Source organism: Acipenser ruthenus, chromosome 26, assembly GCF_902713425.1.
Source record: "Acipenser ruthenus chromosome 26, fAciRut3.2 maternal haplotype, whole genome shotgun sequence".
Taxonomy (NCBI): Eukaryota; Metazoa; Chordata; class Actinopteri; order Acipenseriformes; family Acipenseridae; genus Acipenser; species Acipenser ruthenus.
This window is the reverse complement of record NC_081214.1, coordinates 15806727-15820266: the sequence shown is the minus strand read 5'-3', so window position 1 is coordinate 15820266 and position 13540 is coordinate 15806727. Positions and strand designations below refer to the sequence as shown.

At 37.2% G+C, this 13540-nt stretch overlaps 1 protein-coding gene across 1 annotated transcript in view; it reads left to right on the top strand.

Annotated features, from left to right (window-relative positions):
• Nucleotides 1-13540, top strand: part of LOC117963337 (transcriptional regulator ATRX-like) — a 66903-nt gene that overhangs the window by 26877 nt on the left and 26486 nt on the right. Inside the window, exons 11-21 of the mRNA XM_059001388.1 lie at nt 4797-4939; nt 5402-5569; nt 6260-6374; nt 6508-6610; nt 7325-7528; nt 9041-9182; nt 10010-10119; nt 10380-10526; nt 11048-11225; nt 12353-12490; nt 12768-12943. Of these exons, the coding sequence (XP_058857371.1) occupies nt 4797-4939; nt 5402-5569; nt 6260-6374; nt 6508-6610; nt 7325-7528; nt 9041-9182; nt 10010-10119; nt 10380-10526; nt 11048-11225; nt 12353-12490; nt 12768-12943 (1624 nt within the window). The remainder of the gene's footprint in view (nt 1-4796; nt 4940-5401; nt 5570-6259; nt 6375-6507; nt 6611-7324; nt 7529-9040; nt 9183-10009; nt 10120-10379; nt 10527-11047; nt 11226-12352; nt 12491-12767; nt 12944-13540) is intronic.

Sequence of the window (13540 nt, the reverse complement as noted above, 5' to 3'; positions counted from 1 at the left end):
CGAGAGGCTAAAACGTTAAAAATGACTGCTAAAAAAATAACTAATTTTCAAAGCAAAAATAGTGACAGTGAATGCAGGGGGTCAAAATAAGCCGACGATCGGCGGAATCCACCTCCTAATACTATATTTGCGCCGGCTACTTTATTAAGAATATTATTTTCAGGTATTATTATTCAGTCCTTTTTTTTGGATTATTGTACTGTAAGGTGATATATAGTACGTAATAGCTATACATATGCACCAAAAAAAAAAAAGCATATTCCTTTTGTTGTGATATTGTAACAATATGTACCCAGGTGCTTGCGAGATATTGGGGGTTCATATATAGAGGCTGTACGCCTTTAAGAAGAAAGGCGTGATGGGATATCGGCTGAACACTTGTCAGCTGACATACAAATGCTTAAGTGCAGAAGTGCTGGATTATTACACTCTGGTTTCATGCAACAGTTATGATGGTGACCATACGTGTGAGTACTGTTGTGCTAAAAAAAAAAAAAAAAGGTTAAACTGAACAGTTGCATTAAAAAAATGTAGAACAGCAAAACATAGATGTGCATTAACAAAATGCCATGAAAACTTAACATAAAGAAAACCATTTAAATGAAGCAAATAAGCTCAATAATTAAGAAAAAAAGGAAGTGAAAAGGTTACTTTTTTTTTTTGTTAACTCCAATAATCCTGCATTATCTTTCCCCAGTCAAATCATAGAGTGCCTAAATAAGCACGGTAATTTACCATAATAAAAAACAGTAATGAAAAAGAAAATGTAGAACATAAAAACCAGATACAGTCAACGAAAGACAACACATTATTCAAATTCTTTGTTGTATTATTTAAGGTAAGTTTATTTTTCTGTTAAAAGTGCTCCCGGCTATAATGTTCTGCCGCCCGGCTGTACAGAATTCCTGGGGAGATCCCTGCTGTAAACAGGTCCACTGTAGTTGATTTTGCTCGACAGCAAAGCATACACAGTTGGCGTTGTTACTTTCGTCACACAACAAATCTAAAGTCTGAGTTTGGTACTGCACCTTAATGAGGGGGGCGTATTGCACGCCCAGCCATCGTAGATGGTCAAGTATGTGAGCTTGCCTCACGCACTGAATGCATGTCTGCCACGGGTCTCCCCAGGGTCCTAAACCCTGCTTATGAGGCGGGATTGCAGTAATACAGTATGCATGATTTTAGTACATGAAATGTTAGCGAGAAATTGACTTTTGCAGAAATTAAAGGCTTGCTGATCTGAAGGGGTTTAACAGTAGCGTTTTGATCAAAATACAGGAGAAAATCTGTCCCAGCAAATTGTTTGGGAGAAGAGTCCAAAAAACGGCAGAGTCCCGGCAAATAAGGGAGAGTTGACCGGTCTGATTTATAAAATCTTAAAATAAAATGATGTATTTATTAAGACCTTAGCATGATTAGGTGAACTTCAGTCTTCAGTTTTTCGATAAATACTGAATACTGTCGCTAAATCCTGGTACAATTTGTCTACAGTAATTTGAATCCCTGGGAGACAATAATTGCCCCTAATAGGTCGTGTATAGATGAAGAAAGTGTCAATATCCAAGTGATTACTCTTTTGCCTTTTATTCTTCTGATTTAAATATTTTAAATGACATCCTATCTGAAGCTCAGAAAATGTAATAATTATGCTCATCCCTGAGAGAGGCAGTAGCTGTTTGGCTTTAGAAAGTAGCATAGGCCCCTGTCTGCACTTGTCAAGGGCCCATGAGCACAGACCCAGGACCAGTTGTGTGTGGCTTAGGCATCCTATTTCTTGATATGGGGAGGGATTAGCTAATATCACCCCTGTGGTTTAACCACAACAGGATGTAGCCAATAAAATGGTGCAGAGAAACATCAGTGTGCATGATTATACTGACTCAATTCATATTCTAGTATAATGATACATAGTTTAAAGCAGTCTGTGCAGTTGGAAATCACAGTGCACACACAAATAGTTTCTGCATTTAACATTCTGCCAGAGATGTAAGTCAGTTCGCTAAATTTGTTTCATGTTTAGCTTTTCTAGAAGTAGAAATGTATATGATTTTTGTGTACATGGTCACCTAAAAAATAAAATGGTTTCTTATTAAAGCATTGCACTTGTATTACATTCATACTTATTGTTCAAGATAATGAAGAATTTTCTCAGTACAGAGTGTGTTAACCATTAAGGAGTATAATTCTCAAGTTAATAATTCCCCTTGGATTTGTCTTAATGCTTTTATGCAATGTTTTAAAATACTCGGTGTAAATGCGTGTCGGTGCCTTTGAGAAACTAACTAGCACTGTGGGCCAAATACTCAGGATGCTAGAGGGAATGGAAGTTTTACCATTCACTTTCATCCTTGTTAAGCATCATCCACATCATACAGGACCAATAAAAAAATATCAGAGCAAAACTGAGATGTTGTACTAAGACAATAAATAAAACTTGGATGCACAGCAATTGCTAAGTGCAATGAAACTTGCTGTAGACTCTGCACGGAACTTCCTATTTTAACAAATAACAGCAAGTAAATCAAATACCGGTTATTATCTGTCCCACCACAGCAGGTGTAGAGGGTCAGAAATAGCATGATTTGTAGTACTACTGCAAAGCAATGCTAATTGATCAGGAAGGATTGATTATTGTGAACCAAGTGCCATTCCCTTTCTAACTTGACCGCCGAATACAAACTTATGAAGAAATGTAATACACAGTACGTTCTAAAACGCAGCATAGAAATGTTCTGCCTGACCGATAGTGAATGCAGTTATTTAAAATGTATTTAATTGATTTTTAAAAATTTTAGTGTGGATTCAGAGTGATACATTTTTTTTTTTTTTTTACGTTTGTTTAAAATCTGCAAAACTCTCAATGAATCTGCAACCAGACAAGTGCTACAGTCCTCGTAAAGACCACTTACGTTATCAATAAGAACGTACTGTTTTATCAATAGCAAAACTGTAGTTAATGTTAAATATATGCAAGACAAACTTCCCAGCACAAAGGTAGTCACTTATAGGCACCTACATTAGTCTAAAGCAGAAAAAGTTGCCATGGTACAGACCTTGCACTGGTTCAAAATCTAGTTAACAATGCGCTTCATATTCAGTTTAATAATGAACAAAAAATTCCTAGGCTGGTTTCGTGTTTTTTTGTTTGGTTTAAAAAAATCTATGACTTTGAACGTTTATGTAAATAATGAATGTGTTTTAGCACAATATGCATAGCCTGTTTTTCTCACCTTCGTACTGATGCAGGTTAACTCCTTCAGCTTTACACAGTCACACATCATTAACAACAAATAGAAGCATGCCAGCTGCTTTTTGGTCAGTACCCCAATATTATTTAGTTATTTACCACTGATAAATTCCCAGGAAATTTTATAAAGACAAAGTTGTATGTGTAGCTGTTTTGAATTTTGGGTGTTCAGTGCAACCAGATGACATTGATCTCCGATCACCTGACTACCCCCCCCCCCACACACAGACACACAGTGATTAGTAATAAACATGAATATAAATGACAAATCCAAGACATTTTTTAAGAACTCAGTTTGTTTACCCACTGATTGGGCGCTGATTCCGGGAGTGCTCAAATTACTTCAAGTTATATTCAAATATGCAGGTCAAGGAAAACATAAGTACCTGCGGTTCACCTAATGTTGCTAAACATGCTCTAACCAGTTTCTTGGCACATTTAACACAAAGTAATAACTCATGAATTCCCTTATTCACGGTATAGAAATGTTGGCATTAAAATTGTACTGTACATGCACATACTTTACTGTGAAAGGACCCTTTTCTAATTTACTGCCCTATCTTTTTGTTTTGCTGCTTATCTCTCAACACTGCAGACCTCTTAACTGCTTGTACAGTCTGGGAAAATCATTTCCACTCACCAGGGTTCAGGATATTTTGTCCTTTTATCAGACTCGACATATTTGCAAATGCTAGCAAACCTTGTTTACTTGAAACACTTACTAGGAAATCTCATGTTGTTGTTGTTTAGAGTGAATGACGCTGCAAATATCTGTGTACCGATGGAAAGCGGCTGAATTTGAAGATCTGGATGTTTTAAGATGACAAATCTTTCATGAGGTTGCACAGCTCAAGAATACATTCTCTAAAAACCCTATTCCAAAATCCTACATCTCAAAAGGGTTATATTGATATGTATATTGATTATCATCTTAATGCTTATTTATTTGATAATTACCAACTGGTGCTCTTTAATTTTTGTAGTCAACAATGCCACGTTTGATTGCATGATCAGTAAGTAGCATTATGACAAGGGTGCAGTTTTGTACTAGAATTCCGTGAGTCGCAAGAAGAAAAAATTAATCGTGAATATGCAATTAACGTTGCCATCCAGAAACACCAGCTCTGTCTTCCAACTACTTTGTGAGAAAAAATTGCCTGCTAGGCCCCAGTTCAGCAGTTTCAGTCTTGTATTTTATTTTTTATTTTTTTAACAAATGTATTTTATGATAAACAAATGAAATGGGAGTAGAGCTTGCAGATACACGTTCCTAACCACTGTTGCAGGTAGTAGCAAGAAGGCTTCAGCTTGTGTCTGCAAATCAAACTTGTTAAACAGAATGGAAAGCCAACAATATCTGAGTGCACAGAACAGTGGACTGTGGCAGAATATTGTAAATGGGAATCGTAGCGAAAGAAAAATGTTTGTGGGACAATGTAGTCCCAGCACCAGACATTTAAGTTGTGTTGAAGCTGCTTACTGCAACTCTAAGCAATTTAGGAGATCAACTTTAGAGACCATTCGTTTGTGTTTTTACCACCCCTCACAGAATCGCAAAGAAGATGATCTTGGCTCAAATCAAGGCAAACATGTCCTCTGGGGAGGATGGCTCATCGGATGATGAAGAATCGGAGAAGGACAAGAAAAAAAAATCTGAGAAAGCAGCTGGGGAGGAGGATGAGGAGGAGGAGGGTGAGCGACAGTGTTCACTGGATTTTTCTAGAAATAAAGATCTGTATATTTTAAAATATTGAATCATATTGTTTTAGGTAAGTTATCTTTGAATAATTGCTGTTTTAAGCAAATAAAATAACAAAAAGAAAACCTGAATGACAGTTATTTTAACATATTTTTTTTGCAGTGAATATGGTTTATGGCACAAGCCATACATCTGCTGCAAGCAGTTTTAACTTAAGTGGTGTATATTTGGTGTCCTATCCAGACATCTGAAATATACCACTTTTGAAAGTTTAATATTCTCATTTCTTACAATGTGTGTGTGCTGTGAAAATCAATATATATTGCAGCTTCAGGGCTGTTATATAAGCTATATTTTAATATGTATCTATTTTAAAATAAGACATTTTATTAGGGTGCTTCTCTTCAAGTTAAATTATACGTACTCTTAATGTATTTTGATTTCTCCCCCTGTAGAGGAAGAGGGTTCTGAAACTGGTTCGGATTCGGATTTTGAGATGACTAAGAAGTCTCGCTATCGACACCGCCTTCTACGACACAAGCTGTCCATGAGCAACGGCGAGTCGGGGGAGGAGAGCCAGTCCAATAAGAAAAGGGAACGCAAGAGAAGATCCAAGAGGAAAGGTGTGCCTCACGAGGGGGAGGATGTGTTTTGCACCGGGACACACTCATGTATTTGAAAGGAGTAAAAGCCAAGTCTTTAGAACTTCTCTTATCATCCTCACACATTCCTGATTGTCTGACTGTTTATCAAGTCTGATGGAAGAACTTTCTCCGTTCCTGTGTGACTTTTTTTTTTTTTTTAAATAGAACCTCTTCTGGCCCCTCAGATTCCTATGGGTAATTAAGAATGCGAGGGTCGGGCTTAAGGGGTTTCCTGTAACACAAAGAAAACCCTGCCTAATCCACTGTTTAGAACCTTGCTATCTACTAAATTAGAAAACTTTGTACAGAATTGTGTTTTTTAGTTTATTGAACAAGGCTAGCATAGGTACATCTCATTAGTGCAAGCACAGATACAAAGACAGACCAAAGTAGTCCATACTCTAAAATTACTAACAAACATGTAAAAAAAATAATTTAAAAACATTTATTTTTATAAGTATCGTTTCACCAGATTTTCATCCACTTGCATTACACAGTATTATCAGTATAGGGCTGTATATGTGTCACATTCTTGCACACATTTTACGATTTGATGTTTCTTTGACTTCAGTGCTATGGGATGGTAAATCTGCTTCACCTGAATCACCCAAAATCTGCAAAACAATCAGGGACTCAATGTTGAATTTTCTTGTTTCATTGTGTTTAAAGTGAGCAGTGATGATTCTGCGGATTCTGATTTTGAAGAGTCTGGTGTGAGCGAGGAGATGAGCGAGGAGGAGGATGATGAGGATGAGGAAGAGAAAAAGAAGCGCCCCAGAACAAGGTTTGTTTTTGTTTTATTGTTTTCAGCTTTGTGTCCTGGAGTGGGCTAGAAGGGAGTATGGTGGTCTTTTTCTGCAATAAGTTACTTTTATTTGGAATAAATAATTAAGTATCTTGTTTCTTTTCCTTTCCAGATCGTCCAAGAAAGCTGGGGCTGAAGAAAATCTGCGCAGCTACGAACAGAAGAAGAAGAGACGCCGTATAAAAGTACAGGAGGATTCATCTAGTAACGACAAGGTAATAACTGATCGGATATAAGGCTTTGACAGTCTTTATTCACTTTCATCAAAATAGTGCATCTAATATATAAGCTGCCTGGAGTTGTTACATTTATGTTTGGCTTCGGTACCCCATTTCTACTCTGCTATATAATTCCATAGATATGAGAGATGTTTGCGCATAGTTTACAATTTATAGGCTGCAGTTTTAGTACTCTTACTGTGTCTGTTTAATCTCCAGGTCCCGCTGTACAATAAAAGTATGTCATCTTTCTGTGATTAACGTGTGCTTGAAATTACCCGGCGGGTACCAGGGTACTTGGACATTTTTCACAATGGGCTACCTAGATCCAGAATTTGTATCCCATTTCAACCTTTATCCTCTTCTGAAGGGTATGTACGTAGCGGAGGCAGTTGTCCGTCCTTCCTTACGTACATCACATTTTTTTATACAGTACCTCTGGAGAACCGCTTGGTATCAACATTATTGAGTATTAGGTTATGGGATATTCTGTACATACTGTTGATGTACAGTATGGCATGGTCATTTGTACTGATGTCTCGTGGTGGGGAATGGTATGTTACTGACGTACTTTTGTGAATGTGTGTGTGTGTGTGTGTGTGTGTGTGTGTGTGTGTGTGTGTGTGTGTGTGTTTTTTTGTAATATCCACACCTTTCATAGACTTGCCACCTGAAGGCTGACGAGTTGTTAATATGTTTGTGCACACACAGAGTAATGAGGAGGACGATGAAGACAGCGATGACGATGAAGACGATGACGACGACTCAGTGTCTCCCGGAAAGGGTCGAAAGAAGATTAGAAAGATTCTCAAAGTAGATAAATTGAGATCCGAGACCCAGAACGCCTTGAAGGAGGAGGAGGAGAGAAGGAAGCGCATCGCAGAACGAGAACAATTAAGGGAAAAGCTAAGAGAGGTACACAGTCCGAGAGCTTACATAACAATTAAGTACCCTATTCATACTCACAAATGGTTTCAAACCCCAACTCGTGGCAGTCAAATCAGCAGGCAGCTGTCATTCTCTTGGCTACTAAGAATTTAGTACAACTCACAAGAAATGTACTCCAGAATCACCTTGCAATATGGCTTTTCCTGGCTCTATTTTGTGGGACTTCTGTACCCTGAGAAGGATTTGGATTAAGTGGTTTGAAGGTCATGGAATAGTTGACATTTCTCAGAGGTTTTCAAATGTGCAGTGTGAGAAAAAAATAGAGGTGGATCCCTATTGTTTATATTTTCACTTCTGTAATTTACATTTAGCTATTTTCCGCAGCATTTTTTTAATATATTTAACTCAACACTGCAGAAAGTCCAAGAAATATTTGCGTATTATTTTTATCTGAGAAGTCATTTCTAAGTCTTCGCATAGACTAGGGCTGCTACGATTAACGTAAAGTATTCAAATTCACGTATCCACACAACTTTACATTAAATTGTAAAAATAGATGCCTGGTCTACCTGTTTGAACTGTGTCTCAGGGGTCCTTTACTTTAGTGCAGTAGTTCCAACATACAAATAAAAACTGTACTAAACATAAATGGCTGTTCGGTCCAAAAGCTTACAGAACAATTTCAAGTGAAAAAAGCCTTCCACCTATGGGAAGATTGGGGAATGGGGTCCACGAGTCTGTGGCAATTGAAACTTTTGCTCCCTTTTGAAAGTTTTGTATGAACAGCTGCAGCGCGATTTTCTTTAAGTTTTTCCAGCCTCGCTGTTATTGTTTTATGGATCAGCACAGTATTGGTATAATCTTACATAGATTTCAAAACTGCTGCATTCACAATTCACACGCACTGTCCTCATAGGGGATAACCTGATCACGCCCTGTTCGGCCAAATCTATAGCAAATGTTATGGATGTTATTATATTGTTATTGTTATTTTTATTTTGTTTATTTAGCAGACAACTTTATCCAAGGTGACTTAGAGACTAGGGTGTGTGAACTATGCATCAGCTGCAGAGTCACTTACAACTACGTCTCCCCCGAAAGACGGAGCACAAGGAGGTTAAGTGACTTGATCAGGGTCACACAATGAGTCAGTGGTTGAGGTGGGATTTGAAGCGGGGACCTCCTGGTTACAAGCCCATTTCTTCAACCACTGGACCACACAGCCGCCTATGAGTCTTATGAGAATGAGTAATGAGAAGAACCTTCCACACCGACAGATGGGATTGACAGCAACGCAAAGAGCCCCTTGCCAATGTGCAACTTGAAAACTGAACAGAAATCGTTGTGCACGTACCTTACATATTGTTAATGCTGTGCTCCGTTTTGCACAGCATAGTCCTTTTAGTACAGTCTCCTTAGCTTAACCATTTAGCTGGCACTCGCTGACGCTGATTTTACAGGAAATCTACAGATTCTAGTTATTGACGTTTCGTGTTTTTTTTCGTTTTTTTTAAACTGTGATGATTTAATGTTTTGCAGGTCGTCGTCGTTGAAGAGTCTTCTCAAATCCCGGTTCCCATAACAACCAAGCTGGTATTGGATGAAGATGAAGAGACCAAGGAACCCCTCGTGCAGGTGCACCGGAGCTTGGTCACCAAACTGAAACCTCATCAGGTCGATGGTATGGATTGCAGTTCTCAACAATAGTTAAAGTCCCCTTTCGGCTGTACAAGGCTGTGGATGTAGATAGAGACAAACTCAGGGAAGGGTTCTGGGTTCAGATTCATCTCTTGCCATGTTTTGGCAAAACTGATATTTGGCTAAAAGCCCTAATTGCTTGCAAAGGAGATGTTGCTTCTTTCCTTAGAAAAAACAGTCGTACTAGAGTACAGCTATGGCCAAAAGTTCTACGTCACCTTAAATTATAAGATTGAGACATTATTTAAAAAAAAAAAAAAATTATCTATCTATCTATCTATAATATATATATATATATATATATATATATATATATATAATATATATATATATATATATATATTATAAAATGTATAATGAACATAATTCAGGTCTTTTTATTTAACATTACAAAATAATATCATAAGTCTACCGGAAGCCATAATAGTAGTACAGTATTTCATGATAAATTTTGAATGATCACATTTTTACACTTTTGTTAGTTTTCCTTTTAAGTATATAGAAAATTGCAAAGCGTTATGTAATTCTATATGTTAATGTAACATTATTCAGCAGGTTTCATTCGACTTTATGAAGCAAAATTTGTTATTTCTATAGGGTGGCCATAGCTGTATGTGTTTAAAAGCATATGTTTTACATGAGACAATTCTGTTTAAATTAAATAATAAAGTATATTACATGTAAAAGCAGTGAAAGCCTGGGTGTTCACTTGATATATCATCTTGTCGTAGAATTTAAAGGTGATTTAACAAAGATCTAAACCCTACATTGGTTGGTTTTCCAGAGGGTGAAACAATGTGTGTTTTACAGGTGTGCAGTTTATGTGGGATTGTTGCTGTGAGTCGTTGAAGAAAACTAAAAAGTCAGCTGGATCTGGTTGTATTCTTGCACATTGTATGGGTCTTGGAAAGACGTTACAAGTAAGTTAAAATGCATTGAACATGTGAGTAACAGTGTATCAACTTCAGAATAGGTGCAAATATTGTATCTTTTTAGATGGCAATTGCACGCATCGCTTTCATTTTTTGTTTTTCGGTTTCGAATTTGCACAGAGTTTCAAGATTTTAGATCTGAAAAGTGATTTTAAATATAGAAATATTTTCAGAGCTCTATCTACTTTTAAATACAGTCTGTTTTTAAAGGAATGTTTTATGTAGAGTTGTGAATCTCATTGTTCCAGGTGGTGACGTTACTGCACACCTTGCTGTTGTGTGAAAAGATGGAGTTCAAAACCGCCCTGGTGGTCTGTCCACTCAACACTGTTCTCAACTGGCTGAATGAATTTGAGAAGTGGCAAGAAGGCATGACCGATGAAGAGAGTTTAGAGGTAATGTAGGGCAGTCGTTTATAATCTCATTTCCATTTTAGGCAAGGTTAGCTGATAAGAGTGAAGGAACCAGTCGCCTTCCTGGGTGGAATGAAGTGCATATCCTCGAAGACATTTAAGATTGTTTATATATTAAATGTGATCAATGTGTTGTGCAAATGGGATTTTTAATTTCATTATTAAATGAATGGTCTTGAGTAATAAGTGTACAACATCCGGTTTTAATCTCAAGTTATTTTAATTTCTACTTCTCTTTGTATAACCACAAATCTCACTATGTCAGAGCCCTGAAGTCTTGCATTGGGTGAGGAGGAGTGATGCAAACCAGGCAGTCCTCATAAAAGCTGCTTATGTCTATATCTATACTGAACATGTATTAAAAATAAAACCTGAAAATCACACCCCCTAAATATAATGTCATGCTATTGATAACATTACTGGAAGAACAACATGGAAAACATTATACATACTACGTTTATACAGAGCATTTTGCGGTAGTTGAAGTATCGATTCTTTTCCAGGTGAACGAACTTGCCACTGTGAAGCGGCCCCAGGAACGGGCATATATGCTGCAGCGCTGGCAGGAAGATGGTGGGGTCATTATCATCGGCTATGAAATGTATCGCAATCTCACACAAGGCAAGAACGTTAAAAGCAAGAAGCTGAAAGAAACTTTCCAAAAGACTTTGGTTAACCCGGGTAAGACTCGTATAATTAAACAGACTACTTATTTTATTAATCGTTCAGGATGTCCTGGGCTAGGGTGTTTTTAATTTGAAGATTCTTGCTTACTGGAGGGATGCACGTACAGTGACTGGCTTTTACACCTGCTGGCCTTTTGAACAACATATAAGCAATCCTCCTTGACAGCTTGAAATGATGGAAAACAAATGATGTCGTACACAATCACATCATTCAGTTCCTGAAATTTGTATTTGGTTGGAAAAGAATCCTGACCGATGAAGAGTTTGTTGACCATTATATATCACATTTTAAACAGTAAGTAAAAAAAATATATATAAAAAAAATATATATAGCCAAACTTTCAGTTTAGATGGCTTACCAAAAGAATTTCCGTAGAGACATTCATGGTCGCACTCTTGTCATCTTGCTTCAAAGGGATTCATTATTTAACTCCTGCCGTTTTATTTTCTTCCAAAAAATCTCTTTATTAATTTAAAAACATGATTATAAAAACAAACAAACTACTGTGTCATCATCAGGTTCACATTGTTTTTATAAACTTGTGTCTAGTTTATATAGATTACATTCCAAAGTACTGTAATCTGTTTGGAATTAATATTTTAGTAACATTCCTGTAGTATGTTAAACTTGCTTTAGGCTTATTGCGAATGTTGTGGGGTTTTTTTGTTTTGTTTTTTGTTTTTTGTTTTTTTTCCTCTCTCCTGACCCTACCAAGGCATAATTACACCTCGCATTCATCTGTTGTGCACAAGCTTTTACTTCACAGCAATGATATTAAAATAATCACGTCTGGGAGAAGGAAAGGAGCAAAAATGTATGTGGGCAGAACAATCATCGATATTTATTAGAACGATTATATTTTGTGTGCCCAGTTAATCGATTGCTATTTTGAGGCTTAACTGACAGCCCTTCTTTAAATGTACATGGTAAAAGATTACAATGATTTGTTTCTAATTTAACATTTGCCTCAGTAGGTGGCAGCACACACTATCTGAAGTCAAAGCTGGAAGAGAGGCCCTGGTTTTGCTCTTCCATTTACAGTGTATTTCCTTTTTTTCCCTCCCTTTAAGAACAGCACACATTGATTTTTGTAACTGATGAGATTCTGTCTGTCTCCGCAGGTCCAGACTTTGTCATATGTGATGAAGGACACATTCTGAAGAACGAAGCCTCTGCTATATCCAAGGCCATGAACTCTATAAAAACAAGACGCAGAGTGGTCCTCACAGGAACCCCATTGCAGAACAATCTTATTGAATGTGTGTATACAGCAGTCGCCTGCTAAATAGTTTTTATTTTATTGTTTGCATTTTTCATTTCGTCTCCTTGTGCTTCAATTATCTTATGTCAAATTTCCGGGGACTTCTAGTTGAAAGCTCACTGATACACAGTCGAAGTACGATGAAAAAGTATTCTGAAATTATGTGGCTAAACTTTGCTCTGCAGCTACAACAGTACACTTTACACTTTAAAGCCAATTGTATTTTGTCAATTAAAGACAAGCTGTGTTAATGTGCTGCGTTCTATCCTTTTTAGACCATTGCATGGTGAACTTTATCAAAGAAAACCTTCTGGGTTCGGTCAAAGAGTTCCGGAACCGATTCATCAACCCCATTCAGAACGGCCAGTGTGCAGACTCCACGATGCAGGACGTGCGAGTGATGAAGAAGCGAGCCCACATCCTGTACGAGATGCTCGCGGGATGTGTGCAGGCAAGTAAACAGGAAGGAACTGGGATTGCATGTGTGGGGATGTCTGTGGAGTCCTGTTCAACTATTGCAGTGAACTAATCAGATGTGTACAGCCCCCACGGTATCTCTCTTGCTTTTATTTTATTCTCAAACATATTTGACTGTACTGCAATATGACTGAAAGTAAAATGTAATCTCTCTCCCTGCACAAGTCTTGCCTCACTCTGTTGTAGCTTTGCAACAAAGCTGTGGTACAGGGAGCCAGTTATTTTTATGAAATCAGCTGGATCTAATGTCATAAAAATGTATATAAAGCATACCATTTTATTTGCTGCTGATTTTATCAGTACTTGGACATCAGAAGTAGACTGAAATGTCTGAAAGTACAAATTAGGTGTGCTCTATGTGATCTTGCACAATTTGTCCATGCTTTTTCTATATATAGATAGATATTTTTAAAGAAATATGCATTACATTATTTTAATATGTTTCAGACTTAAATTATTATTTTTTAACCATGTTCTAGCTGGAGGAAGTTATCGAGTCATAATAATGCTGGAGATGAATCTAATTCTCTCAATAAAGCTCTGTCAGGTAGAAATTAACCTTTTCATTGCC